The sequence below is a fragment of the Larimichthys crocea genome, chromosome XVI, assembly GCF_000972845.2.
Source record: "Larimichthys crocea isolate SSNF chromosome XVI, L_crocea_2.0, whole genome shotgun sequence".
Taxonomy (NCBI): domain Eukaryota; kingdom Metazoa; phylum Chordata; class Actinopteri; family Sciaenidae; genus Larimichthys; species Larimichthys crocea.
The window spans coordinates 14,557,548-14,572,095 of NC_040026.1; the positions used below are offsets into that span (position 1 = coordinate 14,557,548).

General features: G+C 42.1%; 1 protein-coding gene across 3 annotated transcripts; it reads left to right on the top strand.

The window, feature by feature from the left end:
• Positions 1 to 2: 2 nt before the first annotated feature.
• Positions 3 to 13,085, top strand: polr3e (polymerase (RNA) III (DNA directed) polypeptide E). Of its 3 annotated transcripts, none has more exons than XM_010732782.3 (21): positions 3 to 286; positions 1,066 to 1,179; positions 2,188 to 2,238; positions 2,353 to 2,430; positions 2,514 to 2,629; positions 3,178 to 3,260; positions 3,504 to 3,611; positions 3,872 to 3,921; positions 4,030 to 4,149; positions 4,329 to 4,414; positions 4,673 to 4,717; positions 4,820 to 4,911; positions 5,788 to 5,908; positions 6,006 to 6,087; positions 6,195 to 6,254; positions 6,899 to 7,056; positions 7,158 to 7,219; positions 7,310 to 7,782; positions 10,260 to 10,337; positions 11,552 to 11,674; positions 11,776 to 13,085. In XM_010732782.3, the coding sequence occupies exons 2-21, from the start codon at positions 1,141 to 1,143 to the stop codon at positions 11,830 to 11,832; spliced, it is 2,082 nt and encodes a 693-aa protein (XP_010731084.2). In that variant the 5' UTR covers positions 3 to 286; positions 1,066 to 1,140; the 3' UTR covers positions 11,833 to 13,085. The 3 variants fall into 3 exon arrangements, with proteins under 3 accessions (XP_010731084.2, XP_027145333.1, XP_027145332.1); XM_027289532.1 differs by lacking the exon at positions 3 to 286 and adding an exon at positions 321 to 585; XM_027289531.1 differs by lacking the exon at positions 3 to 286 and adding an exon at positions 321 to 529.
• The last annotated feature ends 1,463 nt before the right edge of the window (positions 13,086 to 14,548 follow it).

Consider the following 14,548-nt stretch of genomic DNA (forward strand, 5'->3'; position numbering starts at 1 on the left):
ATGTGTTCACCACGTTACATGAATGACAGCGTACTGCACTACTGTGACAATTAACACACAATTCAACCATAACTTAGAAGAAATAACGAGAAAACACACACAGCTGTACCGTGGACCCGCTGTGCATTATGGGCACGCGGCTCCTCCCCACGTGTCTCGTGTGGAGAGTCAACATGGTAACGTTAGCGACAGACTTCAGCTGACTTCACTGCTGCCTCCACTCTCTGCGCACCACGCTTCAGGACGGGCCACACACGGATGAGGATAGCTGAAACTGTTTTTTTGGGTAAGAGCTACATCCAGTCTGAGGCGTTGTTTGAGGAGAGACGTGTTTAAATCAGGCTCCCGGGGACTGACCGCGACACTTTGACTGGCATGTGTATGTTAGCACGCCGAGCTAACGTGCTAACGCTAGGCTAAAGTTCCCCAGGATAACAGGCTAACTGCATGTTAGCTGGCTGCGTTGCTTATACGTTTGTTTAAATCGATGTTCAGCTCGTTTTCCTCTTTGTCCTGCTTTCTTTTACAGGTGTGCTTCATCACATCTGAGCAAATATTTAGCCCGCATTGTGGTACAGGCCTGTGGCAAGTGATTTTTTTAAAACACGGCTAACGTAGCCAGTGTTAGGACTTCTTTTTTTTCAGCAATGAGGTTTATAACTATAAGAAACAGCTGTTTGACATGTTAACTATAGGCAGGGTGTGTTACACAATGTTTGCATGCACAGCAGCCGTGTAATGTGCGTTGCATTGTCTTGCATCACGTTGGTTTCACCTGGCTGTGATAGCATCACTTGACAGACTTGCATGATCATGGTCCAACTACAACTTTGGGGTTGTCATGGTTCCCTTCATAAAGTGTGTTTAATTAAAGACTAATTTCCTTTAAAAAGTGCTCACAGTATTGTAATATTTCCTGGTGTAACCCTGATATGCTGAATCACATTGCACAGCTGCATATCATTTGTTTTCTTTGTTGCCAGTCTGGGTGCAGCCACCTGGTAACAGTGATATAAGTGTTTTTAGGTGTAGAGTCGATTTAACTCTGTGGTTGTTCGTTTCCAGGTTGGATCTCTGAGATCTGCTGCCGCTCCTCTCCTGTTTCATCTCCTCTCCCCTCCTTGATCTGTTTACATCAATATGGCCAGCGGGGATGACGACGACCCCATTATAGAAGAGGTACATCCATTCACAGGCTCAAGTTAAAGTTATCCTGCTAATAAGTAGCTTTTTCTTAAAACACAATAACGAGCCACACTCTCACTGTCACTTGTCAGTCCACAGCTTCAAATAGTCTCCAATAAATGCATGATTTACTCCTTTTTGAGTAATGTTTGTTAAAAACTACAATGCCCAGCTGCTTTTAGCAAATGAAACTACATATTTGAAACCAGATTTTCGAGTATTTTCGTCTTAAAGGTCCAGTGTGTAAGATTTAGGAGTATCTACTAGCAGAAATGAAATGTAATATTTACAAGTATGTTTTCATTATGTGCCTGAAAATGAGCCCTTTATATCCACAGTGAGTACAGTGAGAGTGGGTACTCTTCTATTTTTCTTCAGTAGTCCAGAGCAGACAAACCAAACACGGGCTGTAGATATGGCCTTTCGCTTTTAAATGTGAATTTTGCAGAGTTTGACTCAAATGTTTGGAAGGAGAGGGTGAGGCAACTTGCAACTTGCACCACTAAATATTACACACTGGATCTTTGAGTAATAATGAATGAGCTTGGTGCCGAGATGGACAGCTGAAACCCTTTGTGGAAAAATTAAACAGAATACGATCAAACACATCCTTGTTTTTGAGTGTCAGTTTAGGCAGCGAGCTAACTCATGTCAGCCCAGTCTGTAAACATCAATTTTAGGCTTCTGTATTTTGTAAAGAAATATTGCAGTTGTTATTTCTTAAAATACAGTGTGTTTCACGCTGTTTTAATCTGGTTATATGTTGAGATGTACTGATCTGACATGTTCTTTCTTGATTATGTTTCCTCCACTTACTAATGCTGATTGCCAGTCATATACTTAGTGCTCTGCTTTTCCTTCATTTAAAATCAAACATACTACACTGGGATACTTTTTATGTGATTGCTGTGGTGCTGTGAACCGAATGAATGAATAATAACAGAGGAACAACAGAGAAGAAGTAGAGCAGAAATACGAAACTGATGTTTCTCTTTCTTTTAGATTGATGTGTACCTTGCCAAAAGCCTTGCAGATAAGCTGTATCTTTTCCAGGTAATCTTTTCCTTTGTCGCACTTAATGTTGACAAGTACTTTGTGAGCAGTTTGTGTGTCCACGTGAGTCCTGAGTCACACACTAATCATCTCTTTTGTGTTTTCTGCACACAGTACCCTGTCAGACCATCCACCATGACCTATGACGACGTCAACCACTTAGCGGCTAAGATCAAACCCAAGCAGCAAAGGGTAAAATAATGCTTGTTTGTTATTTTAATCATCCATCAGTCTAGAGGATGTTTCTAATGTTTTTTTTTGTATCACACGTCCAGGTTGAGTTGGAAATGGCCATCAACACATTGAGTCCAAACTACTGTCGCAGCAAAGGAGAGCAGATCGCTCTGAACGTGGACGGCACGGCTTATGACGAAACCAACACCTATTCAGCGTACGTCTGATGTTAAACCTCATCGTCTGCTTTCTGGTTAGGGTACGCTAAGGATACGGTAGCTTATCTTAGCACAAAGACTGGAAACAGTGTCTTGGCAGCAAAAAGTTTCAGTGTTTTTCATTTTAACAAGATGCTCAGAAAATAACTGTTCAATCAGAGCCGAGTATGTAAATTATCATCCACAAACGTCAAACTTGTGAGAAGAAAACGGTCGCCTGCTAGTTTACAGGGAACAGTTTATCGGCTGGGACAAAGAACTTCCCAGAATCTCTACTGGTTGCTCCTCAGAGCTAAGAAATAGTCCAGAGCATAGCACAAATTGTTGTTTGCACGCTGTAAAGATTAAACAAACAAGGCAGCGTGTTGATTAATGAGTCTTCTGGTTCTGGTAGGTGGTGGATTTTTGTTATCCTTGGACAGAGCCAGGCTATTTCCCCCAGTGGCATGAAATCAAATAAATGTCAATTTCCCAAAATGTCAAACCGTTCCTTCAACGTGGGGAGGGTTTGTCAGAGTTTTGAGCATTCTTGTCTTTTATTTTGCAGGAAAATGATGGATAAACAGTCCTTCTCCTCCATCCAGGCCACCACCAACACCTCCAGATATGCTGCTGCTGTGTTTCGCAAAGGTCTGACCTGTTTCTGTGTTACACTATACTGTGTTTTGGTTTGTCTAACCTTGTTTCTGCTTCATGTAAATGCAGAAAGGTCACTCGTATGTTTACAGAGTTCATGTGAATCTTAATCAGTGTTACTCTTGTTATCTTTTCTCTCAGTGATAGTGAAGTTACGCCCCACAGTTCTTCTGGTTTGTTTACTGCTGCATTATTACTGTCTCAGTCTCTTGATTGTTTTATTATTTATGTCAATAGGTGAGCTTCACGTCACACCTCTGACGGGAATCCTTCAGATGAGACCGAGCTTCTCTTACCTGGACAAGGCTGACAACAAAACCAGAGAGAGGGAGGCGGCCAATGAAGGTGTGTCTGCATCACGTTTTTCAAATTAAATATGAGAGAGAGAAGTTAATGTTTATTTTTTAAAATAACAGAAGATCACTGGGAAAGATTACTTTTTTTTATTAACTTGACAATATTCGATAAATAAATTGAAATGCACACCTGTATTTGGTATAAAACAATGACTAGTAGACTATTGTAAAAGTAATCACCAGTTGCAGTCATGAGTTCTAAACTGGTGCAATCAGTTGTGTTATATAACCAGAGTTTTGCCTCTGCAGGTGGAGATTCCTCACAGGACGAAGCTGAGGACGACGTCAAGGCCATCACGGTGAAGACTTGCACACACGCTCGCTAACACACACACACTAACTCATGATCACACTGACTTCATGTGCCAGTGTGAATCATTTCAAAAATAAATTCTGTTTCACTCCAGGTGAGGTTCGCTCGTCCCGAGTCAGAGCAGGCTCGGCAGAGGAGGATCCAGTCGTACGAGTTCCTCCAGAAGAAGCAGGCAGAGGAGCCCTGGGTTCACCTGCACTACCACGGCGTCAAGGTGGGGGAGCACTCATTGTTATATACCTCTTTGTTTTCATCAGAATACATACTTAAAGCATTATGTTACAGTCTGAGGGTGTAGCTCCGTCTCTCTCTCTCACTGTATTGTTGTCGGGAGATCTTGTCATGAAGCGTCTGTACCATCAGATTTGTCTTTGTCATCTTATCTAAACTCAGGATGGGCGCTCCGAGCATGAAAGGCAGTACCTGTTCTGCCAGTCAGTGGACGCCTCAGAGAACTCTGAACTGGTCAAAACTCCAAAGTGAGTATGAACCAATGACATAATGACGTTACTTTGACTCGGATTGAGAGTCAATAGATTTATTTCTAAGTGTTTGAGTGTACTTTGTCATGTTCAAACCAGTAATGTCTTCTCTGGTTGTACATAGTGACTCACTTTAAATGAACATGCTGCCATTTAGATGCAACATAAGTTTTGGACCACTTCTTTTTGTGGACGCAGATGAATGTTATTCCTGACAGATTTACTCACCTCTTCCTGACTTTCTTGTTTTTATAGGGAGTATCTGGCGATGTTGATGCCTCCAATTGCAGAGGAAAAAGTGTAAGTATCCTTCACGTTTTTTAAGCAAAGCTCTGATTATATAAAACGATCAACACACAATTTAAGAGATCTTTCGTTAACATTCACCTCTCTGACCATCAGTGTGAAGCCTGTCGGTCCCAGTAATGTGCTCTCCATGGCTCAGCTCCGCACTCTGCCCCTCGGGGACCAAGTCAAGACCCTGATGAAGAACGGTGAGCCGACACATTTAGACAAGACTGCCGATTTTAAAGAGCAGATCAGTGTCCGAGCCAGACCACATTTCCTCTGCAGTTTCTCTTTGTGCCAGAGAGGGGCGACAAAGCATTAGTGTGGATGGAGAAATGGTTCAAATCAAAAGCAGCTTTGTTATTAAGTAGGATTTCATGTAGGAGGAATTGGCCTTAAAAATATGATGATCCAAAACATGTGCTATAATATAAATGTTATCCTCCTCAGTAAATGTATTCAAAAAGAAGAAGAGTTAGCTGGGGGGTTTTTTCTTTGTTTTTTTGCCATGAGGCAGGCTATTTTAAGGCTTTTTATGATTACTTTCTGTCCAGAACCTCTCGATATTCTCACATGTATATATGCATATTGTGGGCCATAACTCGGTCCTCAAGAAAACTCTCCATCTTCTTCTTTACAGGCGTATATATGCCTGTATACTCACTTCTGCTTAAATCTGCCAGGAGTTTTCATCTTGCGCTTTCTCACATATACAGTCTCACATTGTAACTATATACAGTAGAACCGGCAGAGCTTAAATTTCTATGATTCACATCAGGAAGAAGGAAGTAGCATGAAACTTGAGTGGAGTCGTACAAAGTCTGCTCCTGTTGGGGTGAAAAATTCAATCCATTTATTCCAAATTTAGCACTGTTTTGTTTTGTTTTTTTCATCAAAGAATGAGTCAACTTTCCCATCTTAAATATTTCCAAAATTGTTCCATATCAATCGTCCAGTGTTGGTGTTACTGGACTGGACAAACCATGTCCCAGATAAAGAGACTCCAAAGTTGAATGGTATCGGAGTCTTTCCCTCAATTGTTTTATTTTTTATTTTTTTGCCGTGTCTCTTCTCGTCTTTAGTCAAGGTGATGCCGTTCGCTAACCTGATGGGCCTGCTGGCCTCTGGCACCGACTCGACCTCAGCACTGCGCTGCATCCAACAGGTGGCGCTGCTGGTTCAGGGGAACTGGGTTGTCAAGAGGTGAGAGCAAACAAGTCTCAGTGCAGATAAATGTAATTCTCAGTGATTTCATATTTTTCGCATTAAACTCACTGACGTGATGTTTTTTTTATTCCAGTGATGTTCTGTATCCTAAAAACACATGCAGTCCTCACAGTGGCGTCCCTGCTGAAGTGCTCTGTCGTGGCAGAGACTTTGTGGTGAGCTGCGTTATTGAATTACCCAAAATAAAACCAATAACAGCCCGATAATATGTTCTGTCTGTGGTCGACATCACGTCACAGCGACTCCGTTGTTTCTTTTGTAGATGTGGAGGTTCACTTTGGAGCGCTCTGTGATGAGAAAGGAGATTACGTCCATCATCAAAGTAAGATTATCCTAAAATGACTGACTGTTCCTGCTCGATAATGACTACTCATCAGAGTGCTTTTTTTTTTCAAATTGTGTGCCAAAATAATTGAATTTCATGCTGGTGTTCTATTTCTCTGGTTTAGTTTTCAAGAGTTTTGTGTAATTTTGCCATTTTGGCAGTGAAAAAAACAGTTTGAGGCGATCAGCACCAAAACACGTGTCTCCCCAGAGGCTGCTTTCATGGAAAATTAGTCTCTTGGGTGATATCTACAAGGAAGTACTGGCTGTGAAAAGAAATCCAAGTTAATCTCACTTGGTTATGCTGCAAGCATGCCTCCTGATATGATAATTTTTTGCAGAACTGTTGCAGGTACTGAGTACAATAGCAATCTTCTTTAAATAATGCGGTGATGAGATGCATTTCAATTAATTTTTGTGATTGCAAGACCACGTTCTTGTTTACAGCAACAGCCAAAGGGAGTTCTTTGTGCACAAACCACTTCACCTGGGACGTGCTCAGCATCACGACAGTCTTTCATGGTTCTTGAGATGCTGAGGGTCTTTTGAACGCTCGCTCTAGCTTTTCACCTCAAGGCTACAGTTGTTTGGTTCATTCAGGTAAACAGAACTAACAAGTTCCTTCCTTGTGTCTCTTGTCAGCTTCCTCCAGAGGATGTGAAGGAGTTCCTGGAGCATGTTGCAGCACCTCGAGTGAACCGGGGCTGGGAGTTCCTGTTGCCTACTGATGCAGAGTTCATTAAGAAACACCCAGATGTCGCCCACAGGCAGCACATGCTGTGGCTTGGCATTCAGAGCAAGTAGGTCACACACAGAGAAGCAGGAGCAATCTGCCCCACCTCATCAGGGTATTCCTGTCAGTCATGGAGGTGTAACTAACGCTTGTCTTGTTGTTTTCAAGGTTGGAAAAGGTCTTTAACTTCTCTAAAGAAGACTTCATGCCAAAGAATTCCCCTCAGCCTGGTGTGTACTGATCTGTATTTAACACTCGCACATTTATATATGAAATATTCAGCAGAAATCATCTTAATGGAGGTGATTTGTGTTTTCCAGAGCCAGTCCATATCAGTGGGGAGCAGCGACTGAAGATGGCTCAGGAGCGTGCAAAAGAAAAACAGCCATCCCTACAGAAGGACCTGGATGCCAAACGGGCGGGAAGCAGCGTCCACGTGAAACAAGAACCCGTCAGCGACCGGGAAGACGAACCTATGGACACCTCCTCTCCCCCGTCGTCCTCCTCTGTCCCCAATGGTTCTATTAATGGTTACCCCTGTGCCACCTCCCCCGGCTTCGATCACACTAACGGTAACGGAGGGAGTCCCGCCAACACGTCGTCCCTGGAGCTGCAGGACTTTGTCATAAAGACTTTCAGGAAGCATTTTGTATTGACGCTCAATGAGTTTAAGAGGCTGTTTAACCTCCACCTGGCTTCCATGCCGGTGGGACGAAGCGTCTTCCACTCCATCTCGGACCACATGCTACAGGACGCCATACTGCTCAGCCAGTGCAAACAGATAATGGTGCCTGTGAGTATTCAAGGAGGATGTAATCTGCAGGAATTACAAGGTTTTGGATGTAAAACTCAAAAATTAATTCACGCTGTGGATGTGACGGATTTTCCTCCCTTCTCTCAATTTTGTGAAATGTACACTCTTGTCCCTGTAAGGTCGCATACAGACTGATAATAGTTTTTCTCCATCTTGACCCTCGATCATCAAACAGTCCAGTTATTGCTCGAGAGATGCATCAAGTTATTAGTTATAATTGGATTTGATGATTGGAAAAAATAATCGTTACTTGCAGACCGAGTGACAATTTATGTAATACTTTGGTAGAAGTACATAATTGCTTAATGACACTCTGGCATAGGGCGTACCAACAAGAACTGCCAGTAAAAAGAGAGCGGAGACAGAAGAGGCAGACAGAAAGCCGACTGATAAGAATGAGAAACAGACGGTTGCACAACAGAAACGTCTCATGTTGTATTGAAGGTCATTATTTCAGATTGTTCAGCATGAGAGAGAAATTGTCGCTGGCCAGCAGCCGACCTCCATATAAATAGCTGTGGTCCTAACATTAGTGATCCTGGATAGTAACCGGTGTCATGGAGCCGGTTATCATCTGTCTCTGTTAATGAGTGAATGAATGAAGTATTGAGATGAGATAAAACACTCGTCTAAAAACCTGCAGGAAAGATTGTAGCTGGATCCAAGTTTTGGACAAAACGCAGGCCGACAGCTGCCAATCACACACTAAGACTAGTCAAACCTCCACAGTCAGCCTGAACTGTCACTGAAACTGAGGCTGTCCAGGTGGTACATCTTCACGTGAACCTGCTCCAGCAGGACATGCAGTGAAAACATGTTCATTAATAACTGGATATAAATTTGGAGGCCTGTCGGTCGTCCACAGTGTCTGACTAAAGATTTCACCCGTGCTTTGTTAGAAACTAATCCTTGTAGTTAATGTGGTATTAGTGATTTGAATACAGCTCTGTAGGATAATTCGACCACCTGTTGAACTGCAAGTTTTCAAACCTGTCCAATCAGGAACATCCTTGTTTGAAATCTTATTTTATCCCGTTCCGGTACTTAAAACTGCCTTCAGGTGCTGAATGCAGAGGTTACATCGCTGGCAGCTCAAATGCAGCTATCGGTTTCCTCAAACAGAATAACGACATTAACGGTCGTTTTGCTTGTGAGCGCTTTTGTTTGCTTGTCTAGCTGTTGGTGCACTGAAGCAATGCAGACCTGGTTCTCAGGTTCCCCTCAAGCTCCAGCAGCCACCTGATACCTGTGTGTGTGTGTGTGTGTGTGTGTTTGTAGTGTGTTGGTCTGTCCACTGTTTTAGAACTAAGGTTGCTGTTTATGAGCTTAATGTAGGTGGACGCCATGTGCTGTCTTTTGCTTTTTCAGCCACGTTTGCTCACAGGGCAGGGAGTGACATGGTCCGTATCACATGCTCTTGTTTCATTAAGCAGCCAGAACTCCTGCCAGGACCAGCCCTGCCCTGGCTTAGGTCTTATCCCATCTGTATCCTTGACATTAGAGGATTTTAAACTCTGTTGGGGTGGGATGGGCTAGTCGCCATCTTTGTTATGCAACAGCTTATCAGCCTTAAAGTAAAGCTCATTACTGCTGAGGCCAGTTTGTTGTCAGCAGATCTTGAATCAGGAGGTTCGCCTTCTACGTCACCGTAAACCTGATTGTTTCTGACAGTTCATAGATCAGTTTTGAGTCAGTGTGTTGTGTCTGGAGCGTAATCCTGCTTTGGAGAGCTCAGTGTTGGTCCTTCTGGTCACAGCAGTGCTCGGCCTCCTCCTGTGTTTGGCTTGGCACTCAAGAGATCAAATTAAGGCCCTGTTTACACGTACACGGGTATTTTTAAAAACGGAGACATTTCCCTTCGTTTGTACCTATCTTTTACACGCAAACGGTGAATTCGCCTCTGAAAACGAATCTTTCTAAAAACTCCGGCTAGAGTGGAGATTCTGGAAAACTCCGGTTTTGCGTTTGCGTGTAAACTGAGATAAACGGAGTTTTAGGCAGCGGATGCGCCAAAAGTGCGACCAATGTTTACTTGTTGCTATGACGATGCTCATGGAAGCATTATTCTGATTGGCTTGCAGAGGATTCGCCTTCTTCCTACACTGCCACCCACAGGCTTGGCGTAGTTATGACGGTGCTCAATGGCGTATTTATGCGGGTTGACTTTTTTGAAAACGATGCTATGTGCACGATGTTATTTTGGAAAACGGAGGGAGGGAAATATTCGTTTCTCAACATACCCGGCTACGTGTAAACGTAGCCTAAGTGTCCGAGAGAAAGGAAAGCAATTAAACATTACTCTAATGAGTTAACTGTTGCAGAAAATGGCACTTGCACTCTTGAATCAAGGTTTTGCTAAGCATGTATGTTTTATTGTGTCTCAGTTTGACTGCTGAGAATCTTTTTTTAAGTGTGTTCTTCCTGTTTCTAACGTCACTGTTTCTCTCGAACTGTAGTTTCCTGCTCAGAGCACAGCAGCCTCCGATGAGCAGAAGGTGTTTGGTTTGTGGGAGACCGGAGAGGAATTCGACAAGGTAAACGCTCATTCGACAACATCCTTCTTGTCTCGCTCTACGTGCAGATGTTTGCACCACAAACCACAGGTCAAAGCCTTCAGCGATCATGATTTTCAACACGCAGCGTTTCAGCGTGTGCCATGATTGGCTGGTTGCAGTAAAAGTAGGACACGTTTCACTGTTCGTCAACCACAATCAAAGTCAAAGTGGCAGCGCTGCACGTGAAGTATGTCTTTTCTCTTCCGTTTCTGTCTACACTTCGTGGTATTTTAAGCGACAAATGTCTGCACCAGACGTCTTCAGTTGAATTCCCCAACGTAAAGACTATAAAAGGACAGCTAGCCTGGCTCTGTCCCAAGACATCAAATTTTACCTGTCAACACCTCTGAATATGACTTGTTATATCTTGTTTGTTTAATTTGCACCAAAACCAAAGTGTAAAAAAAAGAAAAGAAGGGGTTGTGGTTTAACAGGGATTTATGTGCCAGACTATTACGTGGCTGATTAAACAACAAGAAAACGTACCATGTTAGTGAGCTTTAAGCCGGATTCAAAAGAAATCCGGTGCTGCAGCGAAGTTGCAGGTTTTCCCATTCATTCGAGTGGGGGTAGCACATTTTGGCTGCGGCGTTGCAGGCCACAGGGGCTGCTGAGGAAGCCAAATTCAAATTTTGGAGAAATGCAATCAGATCGGTCAAACCTCCACAATCTGAAATGTCTCTGAAACTGAGACTATCCAGGTAGATTCATGGACTAAACTCTGATACTCTACCCGTCGTGTTCTGGCTTTGTTTATTTCATGAACCCAGCTTCTAAATCTGATTCTGACTCACGATTTACACTGCAAAATAGTGACACTAAGAAGTCCAAAATTGGTTTGTCTCGGATGGTTTGAGAGAGCGAGTGCAAGCTTTGGCCAAGAGACATTTACAGTGAATGAGAGTGAGGGAGCACTGGCATCGAGAAAACCAGTTAATCGGCTAATTGTTTCAGTTAGGTTCAGCACAAATAAACACACCTAGCCTCCCCCACACGCCTTAGAGGTGTTATTTGGTGGACAGAGCCAGGCTGGCTGTTTTCCACCAGTTTCCAGTCTTTGTGTTTAGCTAACATGTTGCTGGCTCCAGCAATTAACAGACTTAGGAGAGGTGTGTTGGTTTTCTCGTCTAACTTTCTGTCAAGAAGCAAATAATATTATTCCTTTACATTCTTTGTTGTGTTTTGTGTTGCAGCACCGTCGGCTGCTGTACGATCTGTTCACGAAGAACTACCGGGTCAGGAGGAACATGATACAAGCCAAACTGGCACAGGAGTTCGGAGACGCCTCTAAAGCGGATGTTGACCGGCTGCTCAATGTGAGACAAGTGATGAAACTGAACATTTACCATCATTAAGGAGTTTTTTTTTTTTTTTTTTTTTTTTGGTCTTTGATCTAACTTGGCATCTGTTGTTTCAGGAGTGCTGCAGCAGCTACGCGGGGATGTGGTACCTCAAGGGAACGATACAGTCCTGACACTGAGATTCTGCCCCCTGCGGTCACCGTCAGCCAATCAAATCCTCTCCCAGGTGTCCAGTGGGAGGGCAGTCAGACAGATGAGAGCCAATCACAGCTCGCCCAGCTCTAAAAGGTGGGGGGCGATTGGTGAACAAAGATGTCAGCCGTCTGCTTTGCTCAGAACATGAAGCTTTTCTCGTTTCAGCTGAAGCATTTCTGACATTAACGTGAGCACTCTGACGCAGCACGGAGGATAGAAACGCCTCACATACTCACACTAAGAGCTGGAGTGTCTGAGGGGGAAATATCAATATTAAAGATGAAGAAATAGTAAGATATATTTACGGTTTACCAGTAGATTTTTGGATTTTGAGACTTCACGTTTGATTATTTTTGAATTAAACTTTTACAGGATCAGGATGGCTCAAAGTGTTTCGGTTTTACTCCTGATTAACCAGAGAAAACATGTTTTGTGTCAACAGAACAAACATTGTTTAAGGCCTTGTTGGTTAAAAAACCTGATTTATTTTACAGCTCTGACTATCCGTTAAATTGAGTATTTATTCCACCCTCATTATACGTATGAAAGGGGTGAGCTAAGAGCACTTGAAGAGACGTTGCCAAATTCACGAGTCAGAAAAGATAAAACGAAAAAAAAATCCTGAGGATGCAAAAAGAAACAAAGAATGTCGTTATGCTCATGTACAACTGTAATCATTTCACGTTTGCAGCAGTCGTGGACCTACAACGAATGTGGATTTTCCACATTTCTGTATTATTCAGTCAATTATGTACTGAGATCTAAAGTTAGAGAGAGTGGCTGATGTTTTTTGTTTCTGGTTGAATGTACTGCGCTTCAAGTGGGTTTTCTTTTATGAGAGACTGATTTTGATGATGGCCAATAAAGATGCAATTTCCAATACATTTCTCATATTCTCATCATAAATCTGTTGGACTCCCATCGTACGAATGAAGGGGAACGGATGTGTTTGTGGACCAGATCATCATCTGGGTGTGATGGGGGAGTTGTTGCTATGGATACGCTGGTGTATCGTCATGTGCTGCTATCTTGAGCCTCCATCTAAAGTGCCTCTGCCTCACAAGGCATTCAGGACAAACTCCCACTCATTCATAAACAGAACAACAACCACGAAAGTGGAAATGTGAATCAGTTGTCACATTTCAGGTTAGATTTTAGACATACATCATCAAATAATGACAGCTGTGTTTTGGTTTCATTGGTTTGTTGCTCAATAAACATTAAATGTCAACTTGTCTCGTGTTTTTTCTACATTTTAGTCATCAGTGGTGACGTGTTACAGGATGGGAACCTCCAAATCTAAGACAAAAGATGAGTATATGTGAACAGCAGTTCAATTTGAAGAGAAATTAACAGATTAGGGGGTGACATTACATTTTTTAAACTGTAATATTCATATTTAGTGCAAATGTATATAAGATTAAGTAAAGGAACAAGTAGATTTAATTATCTCCGAGCAGAAAAATCTTCGATTTTGGTCATTTTATGTTATCCCTCATTGTGTTGATTTAAAGGTGGTGCTTTCTAATAAAAGTCCTTTAATCAAATCTAAGAGTTCGGGCAGCCTGGCTAAAAAACAGAGCTGACATTAGCTAACAGCAGCTACTGTCCATCAGGAAACTATAATTCAGAGAGTTGAGGCGGAGCAGCTGGAGGACTTAAAATGTGATCCAGTTTCACCAAAATCAGTGAAATAGTTGGTTATGTTTACTGTAAAGTGTTATGTACTTCTCGTGGGTGATCGCATCTAGAGAACACGTAGTATGAGAACAGACATACGAATGGCAGAAACACGTCACCTGATTACAAGTCAAAGCATCAATATGATTTCAAATCTGTTGTTTTATAGTAGAGAAGTTACACAGTGTTGCTTTAACTGTGAAATTGAATCTGTAAATACTAAAAGAAAGACAACAAACCCACCGACTCATCTTGCTTCATGTTTTATGGCTCAACATAAACCATGAGGTTCAGTCATCATGAAACAGGTAAAAACACAGTGTACATACATACTGCAGATTATTCAGGTCCGGTAGCACATCACACTTGTTTTTATGACTACAGAAAACAGAAATGTAAAGTGTCAGAAGAGCACTGATAATGCGTGTGCGATACTAAAGTGCATCTCAGTGTGATTTTATAGACATCTACAGACTTAAGCTCGACAAGGACACGTGAACGTCAGGCAGCAGAGAAAAGCTTCTAATCATACATGGCTTCATGAGGCTAATATATCAGGAGTTACATGATCAAGTACATAGAGTTAGTCTTTTGGTAAACCTCAGAACTTCCCTTTAATATAACATTCACTCACAGTCATCTAACCTATCATATAATAATCAAGTTTTCCAGAAATAAACAGTACAATTACAAAAAATCATATTTTAGCACCTTGAATCACCGGCTTCTAATAATATAAACTCCTTCACCAACATAACAGCAGATACCCTGATGGTCAATCTTCTATTGGTCGCTCTTAAAGGCGCAGGCAAAACTATCACAGAGAAAGCTACTTTTTTTTTTTAACATATGTGTTTATATAGTAATAAATTAATTCACATTAGATCACAGGGGCTCAGTGAACAAAACAAAAACAGCAGATACAGTAACATTTTGTTTTATGGATCTTAAGTTTCCTAGAAAAGAGCGGTTTAAATTTAGGACTAATTACAGAGAAAACAGTTATGTGATTTT

What these genes read in the sequence shown, in the direction of transcription:
- polr3e (XM_010732782.3), top strand. Translation starts at nt 1,141, where the DNA reads ATGGCCAGCGGGGATGACGACGACCCCATTATAGAAGAG. An exon ending in TCAAACCCAAGCAGCAAAGG is followed by an intron (nt 2,431 to 2,513) that starts GTAAAATAATGC and finishes TCACACGTCCAG; the next exon opens with GTTGAGTTGGAAATGGCCAT. An exon ending in TGGCTTGGCATTCAGAGCAA is followed by an intron (nt 7,057 to 7,157) that starts GTAGGTCACACA and finishes GTTGTTTTCAAG; the next exon opens with GTTGGAAAAGGTCTTTAACT.